The sequence below is a fragment of the Bison bison genome, unplaced genomic scaffold (genome assembly GCF_000754665.1).
Source record: "Bison bison bison isolate TAMUID 2011002044 unplaced genomic scaffold, Bison_UMD1.0 scf7180017864056, whole genome shotgun sequence".
Classification (NCBI taxonomy): domain Eukaryota; kingdom Metazoa; phylum Chordata; class Mammalia; order Artiodactyla; family Bovidae; genus Bison; species Bison bison.
Window position 1 is genome coordinate 2,339,765 of NW_011494628.1, and position 15,150 is coordinate 2,354,914.

The window sequence follows — 15,150 nt, forward strand, 5'->3', positions numbered from 1 at the left end:
GTGTCCAGCTCTTTTGTGACCCCATGGACTGTAGCCCACCAGGCTTCTCTGTCCATGGGATTTTCCAGGCAAGAATACTGGAATGGGTTGCCATTTCCTTCTCCAGGGGATCTTCCCAACCCAGATATCAAACCCTGGTCTCCTGCATTGTAGGCAGATTCTTTACCACTGAGCCACTAGGGAAGCCAATTCGTTTACCAATTCAAAATATTTTAGATGATGGTGACTTGAGGAAAATATCCTTCTGATGCTTGGGTAACTAGAGAAAACAAGTAAATGAAACCCTTGACACACTGTAGTTGGCTTTCCTCCAAAAATTTTCTGCTGTTTTATCCACAGGAAGAGCAGGAAAATTTGTTATGACTGTGAATGTTACAGTATTGGAGGGTGGGGGTAGCGGGTAGCTCTTTAAAACAAAAACAAAAACAAAAAAAACTAGATATTTTAAAATTACAAAAACCTGTAAGAGTGACTAGGTTCACCAGGCAAGCTGAAAGCAATAGCCTATTTTTTTTAATATTATTATATTAACCCATAACTAAAGATAATACAATGTTGAATTATATACATATAATATAAGAGAGAGAGCATGAAATAAGCTGTCAAGAAATAGGGTCTGAGGAATACAGCATCATTGCCTTGCTCAGTCTTAGGGCTTGCTTTAAAGGTGACAGTGGAAAGTCTTGGTGACATGAAGCATTGATCTTCCATTGCTCCAGTTGCCTGCTTTATAAAAGAAGTTAAGTCTCGCCTGCTTAACTACAGAAATATTTTAGGTTAACTAAGGTTTTCCATTTCTGCTGCCACCTCCCCAGCTCAGGCCCTGAGCACTGTGTGCCTGGGGCTGTTGCAGGATTATCCTTATTCTATTCAAGTGTGTGTGTGAGTGTGTGTGTGCGTGTGCGTGTGCGTGTGTGTGTGTGTGTGTGTGTGTGTTCTCTTAACCGCCTTTGGTCCAGCCTGCATGCCACTGCTAGATTAAACCTCCCCAAACACTGTTTTTATGAGCTGAGTATTCTACTCAGCAACTTTTCAGAGCTTCTCATTTTCTAGAGAAGAAAACGGAAATTTTTTAGACTAGCATTAAATACCTTTTTTGGACTTCCCTGGTAGCTCAGACGGTAAAGTGTCTGCCTACAATGCGGGAGACCCGGGTTCAATCCCTGGGTCGGGAAGGTCTCCTGGAGAAGGAAATGGCAACCCACTCCAGTATTCTTGCCTGGAAAATCCCGTGGACAGAGGAGCCTGGTGGGCTACAGTCCATGGGGTCACAAAAGAGTTGGACATGACTGAGCGACTTCACTTTCACTTTCAAGTACCTTTTTTGATTTAGTTCCAACTTAAAATCATCAACTTTGTTTCCCTTCACTCTGGTGTGCCAGAATCCCTATACCAGTCAGATATTTTCTTCTTTCAGTTCCTTCAAAACCTTCATTAATTGTATAATCATTATCAACAAACAACTATTTTGCACCTTCCCAACCATAGGATTTCCTGCTTAGGCTCCTTACTTAGTTTCTTTTTTGACTATCATTTTAAATTTCTACCCTTTTTTTTAAAAGGTCCAGGTAAAATCCTACCTTCATTTCTCTTAAACTCCCATCCATCCTCTATCTCCAGTGATCTCTCTCCTGAGAACTCCTGATTTTAATATGCACTCTTAATATGTTAGTATATTTCCTCCTGGTCTTATGTTCTATGCCTGCATATTTATACAATGAAAGAAAAGTGCAAGTGTTAGTTGCTCAGTCATGTCTGACTCTGTGACCCCATATACTGTAGCCCACTAGGCTCCTCTGTCCATTGAATTTCCCAGCAAGAATACTGGAGTGTGTCACCACTTACTTTTCCAGGGGATCTTCCCACCCAGGGATCAAGCCCAGGTCTCCTGCATTGGCAGGTGGATTCTTTACTGTTTGAGCCACCAGGGAAGCCCTATACTTATATAGGTTCTTTTACTCTTTTTTCACTTAACATATCCTGAACATTTTACAACATGAAGTGTTTTTGAAGCAAGATTGTTAATGGTTTCATAGAGAGTCTACATCAAATTCTACATTGGATTAAGGTATTTACACGTATAGTTGGACATTTGTTTCCATTTTTTTTGTTTTAAGTAAGGCTGTCATAAACATTTTTACTCGTCTCTAATTATGTTCTTGAGAGAAATGCCTAAGAGTAGATTTATTAAGGATGCTTTTATTAGGTTCTTGATAAGTATTTCCAAATTATCTTCCAGACGTTATGCCAGTTTTTTCGTCTATCTGTAGTGTATGAACATGTTCGTCTTATCACTGTCTCATCAGCACTAGGCTTTATGATTTGCCTGTACTGTTTGTTAATTAAGTAGTTAATACCTAACTCATTGTAGTTTGACATGTTCCAGTTATAAGGTCTTCATCAGAGAGATGTTTTGCAAATAATTTCTCCCAGTCTATGGCTAGTCCTTTCATCACTTAACAATATCCCTCTAAAAGCATAAAATTTTGATTTTGGTGATTTTCAGTAGGTCGAATTCTCATGAACTCTGCTTTTGGTTTGGTCCCTAAGAAATCCTTGCCTACCTTAAAGTGGCAAGGATTTTCTCCTATATTTTCTTCAGAAGTTTTATAGTTTTAGATGTAATACTCAGATCTACGATCCATTTTGATATCATTTTTGCATATGAGATATGGATTGAGTCTCACTTTGGGGATGATAGTAAAAGATCAGGAATCTTTCCAAAATAAGGAAAGTAGAATAACTCATCTATCAAAAGCATGTTTGTTTTTTGAAGAAGAGGGGAGATGTTTGCCTTTAACACAGGGTACGTTATTGCTACTCACTTATTGAGTCTAATTTGAGGCATACTTCACATTGTATATGATTGATAACTGGCAGAAAACCATATATTGTATTGCTGCTGCTGCTGCTGCTGCTAAGTCGCTTCAGTCGTGTCCGACTCTGTGCGACCCCATAGACGGCAGCCTACCAGGCTCCCCCGTCCCTGGGATTGTCTAGGCAAGAATATTGGAGTGGGTTGCCATTTCCTTCTCCAAGTTGTATTACAACTTAGGTTATTTTGGGGGGTAAACGTTTATTTCACCTAAGCCATTAGTATAATTATATTAATTAATGTATTTATTTGTATAACAAGCATTTTTGAGGATCTAAGAAGTACAAGGCACTGTACTTCTTAGGTGGTATGTGAAAATAATTTCTTTGTGGTCCATGCAATTAACATCTGATTTCTAGAATGAAAGGGAGTCAAAGTAATTAACTTTCTTAAGCCACAAAATTACTATTGTGTGAAGAGCATCTGTCAACAGTAAGAAACTTGGGTTCTTGGGAATGCATGTACTAAAAAGATTATTAAGGAGAGGAGTGTGATGAATAAGAATATTTTGTAGTGCCTATGGTTTGGAGTTATTTGTGAAATAAAAACTTTCTCAGTAATTGGCAGTGCCACGCAAGTTTTTTTAATCACCTGCTTTTCTCTGTAGGTCATCAGTTCAATGAGCTCCCTTTCTGAATACTGCCTGCCTTCCATTCTACGTACATTATTTGACTGGTATAAAAGGCAAAATGGCATTGAGGATGAATCACATGAGTACAGACCAAGAACCAGCAATAAATCCAAAAGGTACATTTCTTTTATATAAGGATTATGAGGATTATTCTTTCTTTCTTTTTAGGAAAAAAGAAAGGAACCAATCTGAGTGGGAGGTGGGAATGCCACTAGACCTTCTGACCTCTTTACACTTGAGCCTAGGCTGCAGGGGCCCCTTTTCTAGCAGGTGGCACCTTCGGAATGTTAGTTGCTGTGAGCCGCCACAGGTTGAAATGGTTCCATGACTTTATTTTGCCAGTGGTGGGGGCAGGGTGTCAAAGACCCCAGGTAACCCCCTTGCCTGCTTCTCTCCTGGGCTCTCTCTCCTTTGGTGCACAGTTAAAGGCAGAAAGCCTGCAGCAGGCCCTGCAGGACATTCCCTAGATATTCGGATTCACTTAGTAACCTTGGGCGCCCAGATTACGCAGTGGGAAGGTCAGTGGATTGGACATTGGGGATAGTCCCAGAACTGCCACCAATTAGCCATGAGACTCTGGGCAACTCCCCACCTGTCTGAACCTCAGCCTCTTCATGGGCAAAAGTGGGAAGTCAGATCACCCCATCCCTAGCTTCCCTCCCGGCTGAGATTTGCCTGTTTGTTCTGTGGTTCCCTTCTCTTGTGGATTTGAAAAGTAGAACTTGCTGCTACTTGTGCTGTTCAGGCATAAAACTTAAGACGCTTGGTTGATCTGTCCAATGAATGTATGTCCCCCAGAGTTCTAAGTAAATATGTATAATTTTGTGTGTTTGAAATAAACCTAATAAAGCAAGGTAGCAAATAAGAAGGTTTAATACATTTATCTTACTTTAAGGAATGAGAGATTATTTTAAAAGCACAGATTTCTCCACATGGATTATACATTTTTTAATGCTTTTAAAGACAATATGATGGAAATTAATCACTCAGAAAATCAGATATTAACTCCTACTTGTGAGTGATTTATTCCTCTCATGTTTCTTGACACTCCAGTGCTTAAAAATATGTAAACTTCTCTTGAAATTGAAGACTTATTATTTTACCAAATTACATGTCGTCTGAACTTGTAATTTCATGTTGCAATATGCTTGAGTTTTATGCAAGGTTTATTTACTTATTTTGTTTGGAGGAGAGATTAATAACTTGTATATTGAATAATTATTCTAGTTGAAGAGGATTTTTTTAACGGAGATAATTTATATGCTATAAAACACATCCTTTTAAAGTGTGTGAGTCAGTGCTTTCAGTTTATTCACAAGGTTGTATAGCCATCTCATTGTCTCATTCAATATTTTTATTACCCTAAAAAGAAACCCATAGCAATTAGCAGTTTCTCATAAATTACTTTTTAATGTATCAAATTTAAAGGTAGAATTTCAATTCTGTGTCTGAAAATGATTCAGTCTGTATGATTAATAAGTTCATCCACCTATTAATTAAGTATTTTCCCTGTATAACATGGCAGCTTATTAATAGATACTAAAACTTTCTAGGGGTGGAAAGTGGGACAGTTTGAATGAGCTTAATTCAGTTAGTTTTAGTTTTATTTTTCAGAATTGAGTTACTAAAACTAGATTTTTCATAAACTGATTTCTGTATGAATTGAAAATAATTGGTTTTTAGATTGTGTTACTGATTATTTCCAGGAGATCAGAGTAATTGTCAAGATCAAATACAGAACTGGTACAGTGAAATTCAATTCAGTTGTGTTTTAGTTAGCAATTGGAAGCTTAAAATGAGAGAGAATGTGTTTTAGAGAGAATATGTGTTTTGGAGAAAACCAAAAGAATGAGGGTCTCTAGAACATGAGGTAGCTAACAATGGGGTTTTTCTTATTAGAAACAAGAAAAGAGAACTTTAGGAAGAAGCATAAGCAACTGAAAACAGTCAAATGTGATGGAGGTGTATTTGGGTTATGATCTCTAAGATTGTGTATGATTTCTAAGATTAGTACAATATCAACATTTTGACTGCCAAATAAATTTGTCACATGCCTCTGGCTCCTGGCAGAGAGACCACAAACCAGCAACAACGTGAATTCATTATTGGAAATGCATATGTCTTCCTTTTATTTGAAAGCATAAATTGACTGATCAAATAAAATCAAAGCAGGAGTTTAATTTTTTTTCTACCCCCAATTTTTTTTGTTTTGCTGCTTTCTCAAGGTCCTCTGGCCCCTTTTGAAGACCCCAGTAGCCCTCCCCTCTCCACGTCTGCTGGCCATCTCTGAGAGTTTGCCTTCCCTTTGGTCTACAGACTTCTTGCTTCTCTTCTCCATGATGTAATCTCTAGGTCAGACTTGCAGACGCCCTGTGTTTAACGTAGCTCCATATGTTTTCCTCTCCTCCCTTCATCTGGCAGCAGCACTTTCTAATTCTGGTGGGTCTTGAAGGGCTCCAGGTAGATGATTTGGTCCATCGCTCTCCCTCCTGGCAGGACTGTTTGTTAATGATCCTGAAGAATGAGCTCCTACCCGGTTCATACATTTCCCCTTGCAAGTTAAAGCTGCAGCTTTCTTTGTTGACCTGCTCTGTCACCTGGTGGCTTAACTGGACGCTCTCAAGGCTGCAGAACTCCTCCAAAGTTCTTTTTTTTAAATCTTTTATATGCTTTCTTCTCATTCTCTCTGGACTGAAGAGAAAAACGTTCCATATTTAAAAGTATTTTGAAAATATCTGCCTGGCAAATCCAAATTCCATCATCCTTTCTCATGAGTTTTATTTAATATACAAGTACTGAGCAGTTGTGTGTTTGGGAGACTCTACTAAATACTTACACGTTTTAATACTCAAGCAAACCTTACTATAATGACTGTTATTATTTCCATTTTGTAAATGGAAAAATTACTGGTAAGTGGAAGAGCCATAATTTTCACCCAGGACTGTTCCACACCAGAGCCAACGCTCTTAGCCACCGTTCTTTGGTAAGGAGCTTGGCAGTCCCTTCATTTGTTCAGTTCCAAATTAGCCCTCAATCAGTTCATTAGAGAAGCAGGAAATGAAGGGAGGGAGGTAAAAACTCACACTTCTGTCCTCCTGACAGTGCTGATTCTGTTCCCTAACTTTTGATGAGTTCAGATGACTCTCCTTTGCCCCTTCTACCTCTTCGTCCATCTGCTCTTTAATCTTTCTCTCTTCCACCACCCCTTGACATCTTCTTTCTTCCTCTCATTAATCTCAAGTGGCAAAAGGTCAAGAGAAAGGGCCGGGAAGGCAGGGGGAACAACATTTAACACTGATCCTTCTTCACCCGCTACAGTCCTACTCCCATTGATAATCATACTATTTCTTTCCATTGTTTTGATCTTTTCACAAGATCCTCTAAGTGTCTATCTCTAGCCTGGGAGCCCTGGGTCATGTTTGTTTCCATCTTCAAGACGGTAGGATTCCTAAATTGAAAGGTACCTTAGGAAGGTCCACAAGGTGAGATTGTCGGTTCCCAAATAGTGACTCAAGTTGACTTGGTTGAACATTTAAAATATGATGTCAGATACTCTGATCCACAGTGTGTCCATCACACCACACTTATTATAGGAATAACTTCAGTGTGTATTTATCACTGCAGTCTTGTCATAACAAAATTGGTTTGCAGCCCATTGGGGATGAATCCTAGATTTTTGATGAATTATATCACTTGGAGAATGTCTTTAGTGCCTATTTAATGTGAATATTTTAAACTTTTACAGTGATGAACAGCAGCGAGATTATTTAATGGAAAGACGGGACCTCGCCATTGATTTTATTTTTTCTTTAGTATTAATAGAAGTTTTGAAACAGGTAGGTCATCAATTTAATGTTACCTTTAGATAAGGTTTATTTATCTAATAGCAACTTATATTTTTGAGGTCTAAGTTTATTAAATTGTCCATGAATTTCAAATACCATGTCACATGAACTATATTGCTTGATGGCTAAAGGCTGTCTATAGTCCACTGGAAGTACTCTTATTGATTTGATCTTTAATATTCCCTTCCAAGCTAAGAACCATCTTTTCTCTTTTCCAGATTCCACTTCATCCTGTAATAGACAGTTTAATACATGATGTTATTAACTTGGCTTTCAAGCACTTTAAGTACAAAGAAGGGTAAAGTAATTTCTTTCCTTCAAATTTTGAAGAAGTCGGGTGCTTAAAAAGAAATTGAGTTTGCTCTTCTCAGATGACCTGGGGGATTCCTCACTTGTCTAATTGTATCTTGTCTAGGTACCTTGGTCCTAACACTGGCAATATGCACATTGTGGCAGACCTGTATGCAGAAGTCATTGGTGTGCTGGCACAAGCTAAGTAAGTGAACCTCAGAATCCTTCACCATAAGAACATGAGTGTCTGTGCCATCCGGCCCTACTCCCAGAAAGGGGAAGGGTGTGAGCTTACAAGAAACTTAGGGTTTATTTTTGCTGTGTGTGTCCTGTTGCTGAATCTCACTAGAAGCTCCCTGAGGCAAGTACCACGTCTTCTTCCAATTTGTTTTCTCCATTACCCTTTTCACTTGGCAGTCGGGCCTGATGCTACCAAGAGTCCATGAGTTTCAGACTACTGCATCCAAGAAGGAAATGGCCTAACCAAAGTACTTTTCTTCCTGCTCAATTTTTCAAAGAAGTTTATCAGTTTTAAAAGTCTTGTGTTCTATATTCCATGAGTGGGTGGTTACGGTGTAGCATCCATGAATGGGAAAATTCCATTCTAGAATGTCCCTTTACTATAGACCTTACTTAATTCAGCCGAGCTATAAATGTCCCAGACTCTGTCATGGAAACAAGTTGGAAAATTCTCATTGCTAAATTTATCTGGCCCCATAACACCATTTAGCAGGCTAGAACAAAATGGTATTAGACAATTAGCAATAAGATACTTCTTCCAAAAGTGATGTCACACCCTGTTCACCCATCTTCATCTTATTCAACCCAGAGGCAAATAGGGCAAGATCTTGGATGCCTAAGTTAGGCCAAGTGAGCCAGAAACTTAATGTGAATCCAAGCCAAGAGACCAGCTTGGAACAACAGTGATGCCCTGATCTTTGTGAAATGCAACCCTCAGAAAGATTTTTATCTTCAAGAGATGGAATTTCCTAACTTAGCAGCGTGGAAACACTCAATTTATCAAAAAACAAAAGTTTTTTAAAAGCACTTACTCAGCAAATTTAACTAGCCAAACGGTAGATATAACTCAGGAAACAGACCCCAAAAACTCCTTGACATGACTTTTTTAATCTAACCGTGTTTGTCTGTTCATCTTGACTACCTATTCTAACACATAAAACGTCCGCATTAGATGAAAGAGATGTGGGTACACCTACGCAATGAGAAATTTCAGCCTCAAAACCTGACAGCAATAGAGAGGAAAGAAACGGACCCAAGCATACATAAGAACTAAACAGTAGAATTACCTGGAGCATTTTGCATGAGAATATATATTGTACTTTTATTATATAGCCCATTGTAATAATTGTGGCTCATGAGTCATTAAAAAAATGTATAATGCATTTTGGAGAGATTTCTATTACAAGTAGATAATGAAAGTACTGGCTTTTTGAAGGGATAAGTTACAGTTATCTGGTAAATTAACTCATATGTCTCTACCTCATACCTAGAAAAGATCAGAAAAATGACTTGTTAATATGTATTTTGGCTGGTTTGTCAAATCCTGAAAATCTCATCATATTCCTTTGTAATTATCCCGGCATAACTTATACAATCATTTGGAAAGTTTAGTATGCCAAAAATGACTTCTTGTGTTTTTCTTAGTTTTTGTGAACTGTACCTAACAATATCAGTTCCTATAGAAGGACTTTCCTTAGCTACATCGATTTTCAATTGAGAATGAATTGAGAGATGTCATAATTAAAACAACACTTTAAGGTTGTAGGAATTTCCACATTAGGTCAGATTTATGATCCACTGAGGCACTGTTTCTTGCCAATAGTGACTTTTTCAATTTTCATGATGTCAGTATTTGTCTCAGTTCTGCAATAGTAGGCTATAACAAATGCCTCAATTTGGATAATTGTCCAGCACTTTCTAGTCACAAGAAAATGCTTTCACCAATAGGTTCTTGAAGTAATTGCAGTAATATATAGTAATCACAGTGATAAATTCTCAAATGGTCAGTATAGAGTTAACCTTTTGGGTGTCATACTACAAATTATCGTATTACATTCTTCTCATTAGTATACCAGAACCATTTCTTTATTGTCGCCTTAGAAAATTACTGCTTCCTTTGTTCTCGGTGGGGGAAAAAAAAAGGATGTATGCTTATCTGATACAGGATGGTTATCTTTCTTAAAAAAATAAACTTGAGTAATGTAACAATTCTAATTTTAGATTTTATATCTAGATCCCAGTGGTAATATATACAAAATATTTTCTTCATTCTGACTTTAGTTATTAATGCTGAGTTTGGTCTCTAAGCAGAAACACTATTTTTACTCTTACTAGTGATAATGTGCTTAATTCCTATCAGAAATTTTTTTGCTATTAAGTGATATTCACCCAGGGTCTTAGCACTTTCAAAGTTAAAGTTAAAATTAGATTTTTTTAAGGTAAGTTTTGGGGGTTAAAGTCTGGTATATTCATTTAAATAGTGATGTTTGTTTTTAAGATTCATAATTTCAAATTTTTTCTCTTTTTATATGATATAATTTTAATGTATATATTTTATAGTCTCACTTTAATAATAATATAAATATTGTGCATTCTATACATTTTAAAGCAGGAGACTGAAAAGTTTTTAGTTACTGTATTTACTAAAGAATATTGAACACTAAAAGCATGGTTATTGAAAAGAAATTTATTTTTCCCTAAAATTATTTTAAGGGAAAATAACTTTTAAGTATGAGTAGGTTTCTAGATTATTTTTATTTTAAAATAACATGTTTATGTCATTTAGAACTTTTTAAAGTAAAACATAGCCATATTTATTTTTAAATGAAAAATAGACATTTAGCCACTAACTTGTGAGAATGTTGAAATAATAACATATACAAATAACCTGCCTTTCCCTACCTCTCCTTGTTTTAGTCATGGATTAGAAAAGGAAAGCATGCTTTCTAAGTATCATGTGATCTTTAAAACCATATAGCTTTAACCTATAAAGTTACCTTTTCCTTTTAAAGTCTCTCATTTCAAAATTAAAACCATAGATTTTTTTTTTTTTAGTGTTTGGAAATAGCTTGAGTTAAAAAGAATAGAATGGAATTCTTAAAAAGTCTAGTTTGAAACTGTGAAATTTTATAATCTTGATTGGAAATGTCACTCCTGTCTCTTTACCATGATGTTTCTGGTTCCTGTCCTTCATCTGTCCCTGGTTAAAACTCTGCTCACCCTTCACCCCAACATAAATCCCCTCTAATATATTCTTTGATTATCCAGCTGAAAAGAGCCCCTTCATTCTCCAGTGCCTGCCCCCAGCCCCTTTAGGTGTATTATTCACATAAAGGGCAGTGTGAAATATGATCTGTGTGAAGAATGATCTGGGTTGGGGCATTTCACCTTCCTGAAGGACCAGAGAGATCCAGGAAGAGTCCCAGGCACTTGCTAACATACCTCAAATAATAGTAATGGTTATTGTTATTTTTGAAATTATTATTATTCACATGGCTCATGGTCAGTGCTACATTGTTTTATCTTGCCAACTAAACTGCACACTGTTCTAAATAGGGTGGGGACTACATTTCTCAGCTCGCAACTGTCAAAGGCAGCAGCAAAATAGTGGACATTTCTGGATTTCACATCAGAAGGTCTGTGTTTGAGTCTCATCTTTGTCACATTGATCTTCTGACCTGTTTCTTCATAAAATGGAAACGCATTCACTACTTACGCTGCTCCATTGCCTTCTTAAAATTTTTTTACTCTACACAGCAGACATAAAGAAAAACTCATAAATTGTTTAGAAAATATGATTTTAAAAAACTGTTACCAAATGTAACAGTTCCCGCACTCAAACCAGGAACAAGAAAATGGCCAGTTCTCATGAAGCCCCTTCCACCCAACTTGCCAAACACACACCCCCTGCACTGCCTGTTGGTGAAACTGTGTCCATATATTTACTTTATATGTCCTGAAATTTCTACTCTGAGGTGTTGAGAGTTGTTGTTCCAAACTTCTGGGGTTCTGTTAATTGGCCTTCAACTTTTATAAACATAATCACCCTTTCTGATCATGTCTTGTTCCTAAGTGATCCTATGTGGAAACTCAGGAAACAGAATGCAGTGAATCTTAGAAAACTACCCTTGTTTTTCCTTTTTTTAAACTGATAGTCAAACCAGCCATCTCAGATATAGCTTGGATAACTTGTTTGTTTATGTTCCTTTACCCTTCGGCACTTTGACAATCTGCTACTTCTCCACCCTCTTAGGATCTATTCTTTTCTTAAACTTTTTATGATAATGTTGTTGTTGTGATTAATGTTATTAATATTATTTTACTTTCAAACTGTATAAATACCCTAAGTTCCTTGGGGATCGTCTCTTTTTAGTTGTAAAATCCCATACATGTATTAGACAGCTTAGTCATCTTTTAGAAATGATTTGAATTTTCCCATTACTAGATTTTTCCTTCAACCTAAAAATATTTTTCTCAATAATCATTAACCTAAAACTGTAAAAGAAACAACAACAGAAAACTTTGTAAATGGATGTAGAAATATGACTTGGCATTATTTGCTGCTGTTGTCAGAAATACCTGGCCTCCTATAATATATTATTGCTCATCTGTTCACAATTGGATACTTCAGGCCCTTGGGGTCTGTAAGTACCCAGGCAATTGCTAAGCCAGAGGAAATGGAGCTTTTCATCATTTCAATTTAAGAGCTAGAGCATTTGGAAGGACTCTAAATAACCTTGCATCTTCTCCCTAGCTTGAAGGAGACGTTGAGCATCTGGTAGAATAAGGGAAGAAACAAGATTGGATGCTTACCACAGCCCCAATATCAAGACTTTTACAGAATGCCCGTCACTGTCCTTCAGCTGATGGGAACGTGTCCCCATCAGTTGTGCTGTCACTCCTGGATGTCGGAGGCTCGCATTTCCCCCACATTCCTACCCATCATTTCACAAATCACTCCTGTCCTTTTCTTAGATTCCCTGCTGTAAAGAAGAAATTTATGGCAGAGCTCAAAGAATTACGGCACAAAGAGCAGAGCCCATATATCGTTCAAAGCATCATCAGCTTGATAATGGGGATGAAGTTCTTCCGAATTAAGATGTATCCAGTGGAGGACTTCGAGGCCTCTCTCCAGTTTATGCAGGTACTGTCTTGGGCGGGAACGTGTGCATCTTCCCTCCTCAGAGTGACTGACCTGAAAGGTGAGAACCCACTCACTAAAGTCCTACTATTTTTTTCTCAATAATTCATGTGCTCATTTGCTTAGTAGTGTCCAACTCCCTGTGACCCTTTGGACTGCAGCCCACCAGGATCCTCTATCCATGGGATTTTTTGGGCAAGAATACTGGAGTGGGTTGCCATTTCCTCCTCCAGGGGATATTCCCCAACCAGGGATTGAACCCATGTCTCTTGTGTTTCCTGCATTCTCGGCGAGTGGGTTTCATAACCTAGTGATAGAATTTCAGGCATATAATTTCATTTTTAAACTCATATCATCTTTGGAGTAGGTGTGCAGTGGAATTTTATTTGTAGATTTTTTTTCTTTTTTTCACTCATTGGTTGCATATTATTCTGTTAATAAAATATGGCTTTATTTTTTACTTTTTAAGATCGATAGCATTGAGTTGGCAATGTTAACATTTCTAGGCATCAGAACTTTAAGTAATGAAATCCTTATACTTACTGTAAAAATCAACTAAACCATTTAGGTTTAGGTGTCTGTGACACAGTGTTCACCATTTTGTACTAAAGAATTATTGCTAATAAGGATTTCCCAGAGTACACAGCTGTATTAGATTTTATAAAACTTTAGTATCTGAAGGATTTTTTTTCTAATGGCGCTGTGAATTAGATTTAGTGGGAACCTTAATAAAGAGTTTCAATACCAGGGTTATGAATGGAGGTTGTTCCACTTCATACATGCTAGGATGAGTATAAGCAGAAAGACAGATGACAGCAAGTTACCTGTTGGTGAGGTTGTAGAGAAATGGTAACCCTCATACACTGCTGGTGGAAGTGTAAAATAGACAAGCAGCTTTTGAAAACAGTCTAGCAATTCCTCAAATATTTAAATCTAGAACCATCAATCCAGTAATTCCAATTCTAGGTATATTATACCCAAGAAAAATGAAAATGTATGCCCACACAAAATCTTGAATGTAAGTGTTCACAGAAGCATTATTCCTAATAGCCAATGTCCAGGAGAGGCAAACCCACAGAGATGGGAAATAGGTTAGTTGTGTTGGGCTGGAGGAGGCGGCTGTGCTTAGGGAGGGCCGGGCTTCTGGCTCACGGGTGCAAAGTTTCTTTCTGTGATAATGAAAAGATTCTACATTTGAGTGTGATGAAAGATGTACAATTGTGAATATACTAAAAGCTATCTAGTTGTACACGTTATAAAAGTGAATTGCATGGTATGTGAACTGTATTCAATAAAGCTGTTTAAAAAAAGAATATAGGCCCATATCAAACTTGAGGAATACAAGCTTCAGTGCTTACCAGTTCTGTGACCTTGGACAAGTCACAACCTAACTCCTCCCAGCTTCACTTACCTTTCCTGCAGAGTGGTAACAGTGACACTCACTTTGGAAGGTGGTTCTGAGCATTCTTGGACTCAGTAAATACTATTTTTCTCTCTCTCATGCTAATGATTCGTGTATATGTGTATGTGCATGACAGTTTGAGATGATATTTACATATGTATGCAAAATAATGTGGGGAAAGGACCATAATTCTGGGAACCATAATGCCCCATTCTGTATAGGGAAAACAGTCTCAAAGACTTTGCATGCCGGCAATGCCTGTCTTGGACTGAGGTCTTAGTATGATATTCATACACTGGGGACTTGAGTAACTGTTGCTGCTGATAGTCTCAATGTGGACTGAAAAAAAGTGGTAATAGTTGATACACATATTACATGTCATCAGAAGTACCTGTAACCTTGGATTCTTCCATGAAAGCTACATCTGGAAAAGACCACAGTAAGTTACGACCCAAAAGGTCAGGAAGGGGAAGGGGGCTGGCAGAATTCTAAACAGGCCAACTCTTCTAATAAATTATTCCCCAGGCAACCAAAAGCACCCTTTGGGGTCAGGAGTCCACAGGCAAAGACCTCCTTGCTGGAGGAATGCTTCCAAAGGTTTCCTTGTCCCAGGTGGGGAAGGGAAGCATTCCAGACTTGCTCATGAAACTATCTGAACAATAAACACCTAAAAAGTCAGAGCTAACAAGTAAACATCTTTGTGCCCAGGGTTGTCAGGGCCTAAAACAAGATGAATGTCTTCTGCATCTCTCCCCGTGTTTTCCTTCTCTGGGGATCTGTATTTGTGGGTTATCCAAGGACCCAGGGCTCCCCCACATAGTAGCTAGTCAATAGCAATTTGTTGGAAATAAATGAATGAACCAACCAGTAAGTCAGGGGATGAACACCTGCTTACTGGTTATAGACACTTTGTCCTTTCAGCATCGTGATTTTGGGATAGAAATT

General features: G+C 37.7%; 1 protein-coding gene across 4 annotated transcripts in view; it reads left to right on the forward strand.

Moving 5' to 3' along the window:
- The window catches only part of FRY (furry homolog (Drosophila)), a 307,846-nt gene that overhangs the window by 146,113 nt on the left and 146,583 nt on the right, over positions 1–15,150 (forward strand). For all 4 annotated transcript variants that reach the window (XM_010835917.1, XM_010835913.1, XM_010835916.1 and 1 more), the window contains exons 4-8: positions 3,483–3,622; positions 7,252–7,342; positions 7,570–7,649; positions 7,767–7,847; positions 12,638–12,806. In XM_010835917.1, coding sequence (XP_010834219.1) covers positions 3,483–3,622; positions 7,252–7,342; positions 7,570–7,649; positions 7,767–7,847; positions 12,638–12,806 — 561 coding nt within the window. The remainder of the gene's footprint in view (positions 1–3,482; positions 3,623–7,251; positions 7,343–7,569; positions 7,650–7,766; positions 7,848–12,637; positions 12,807–15,150) is intronic.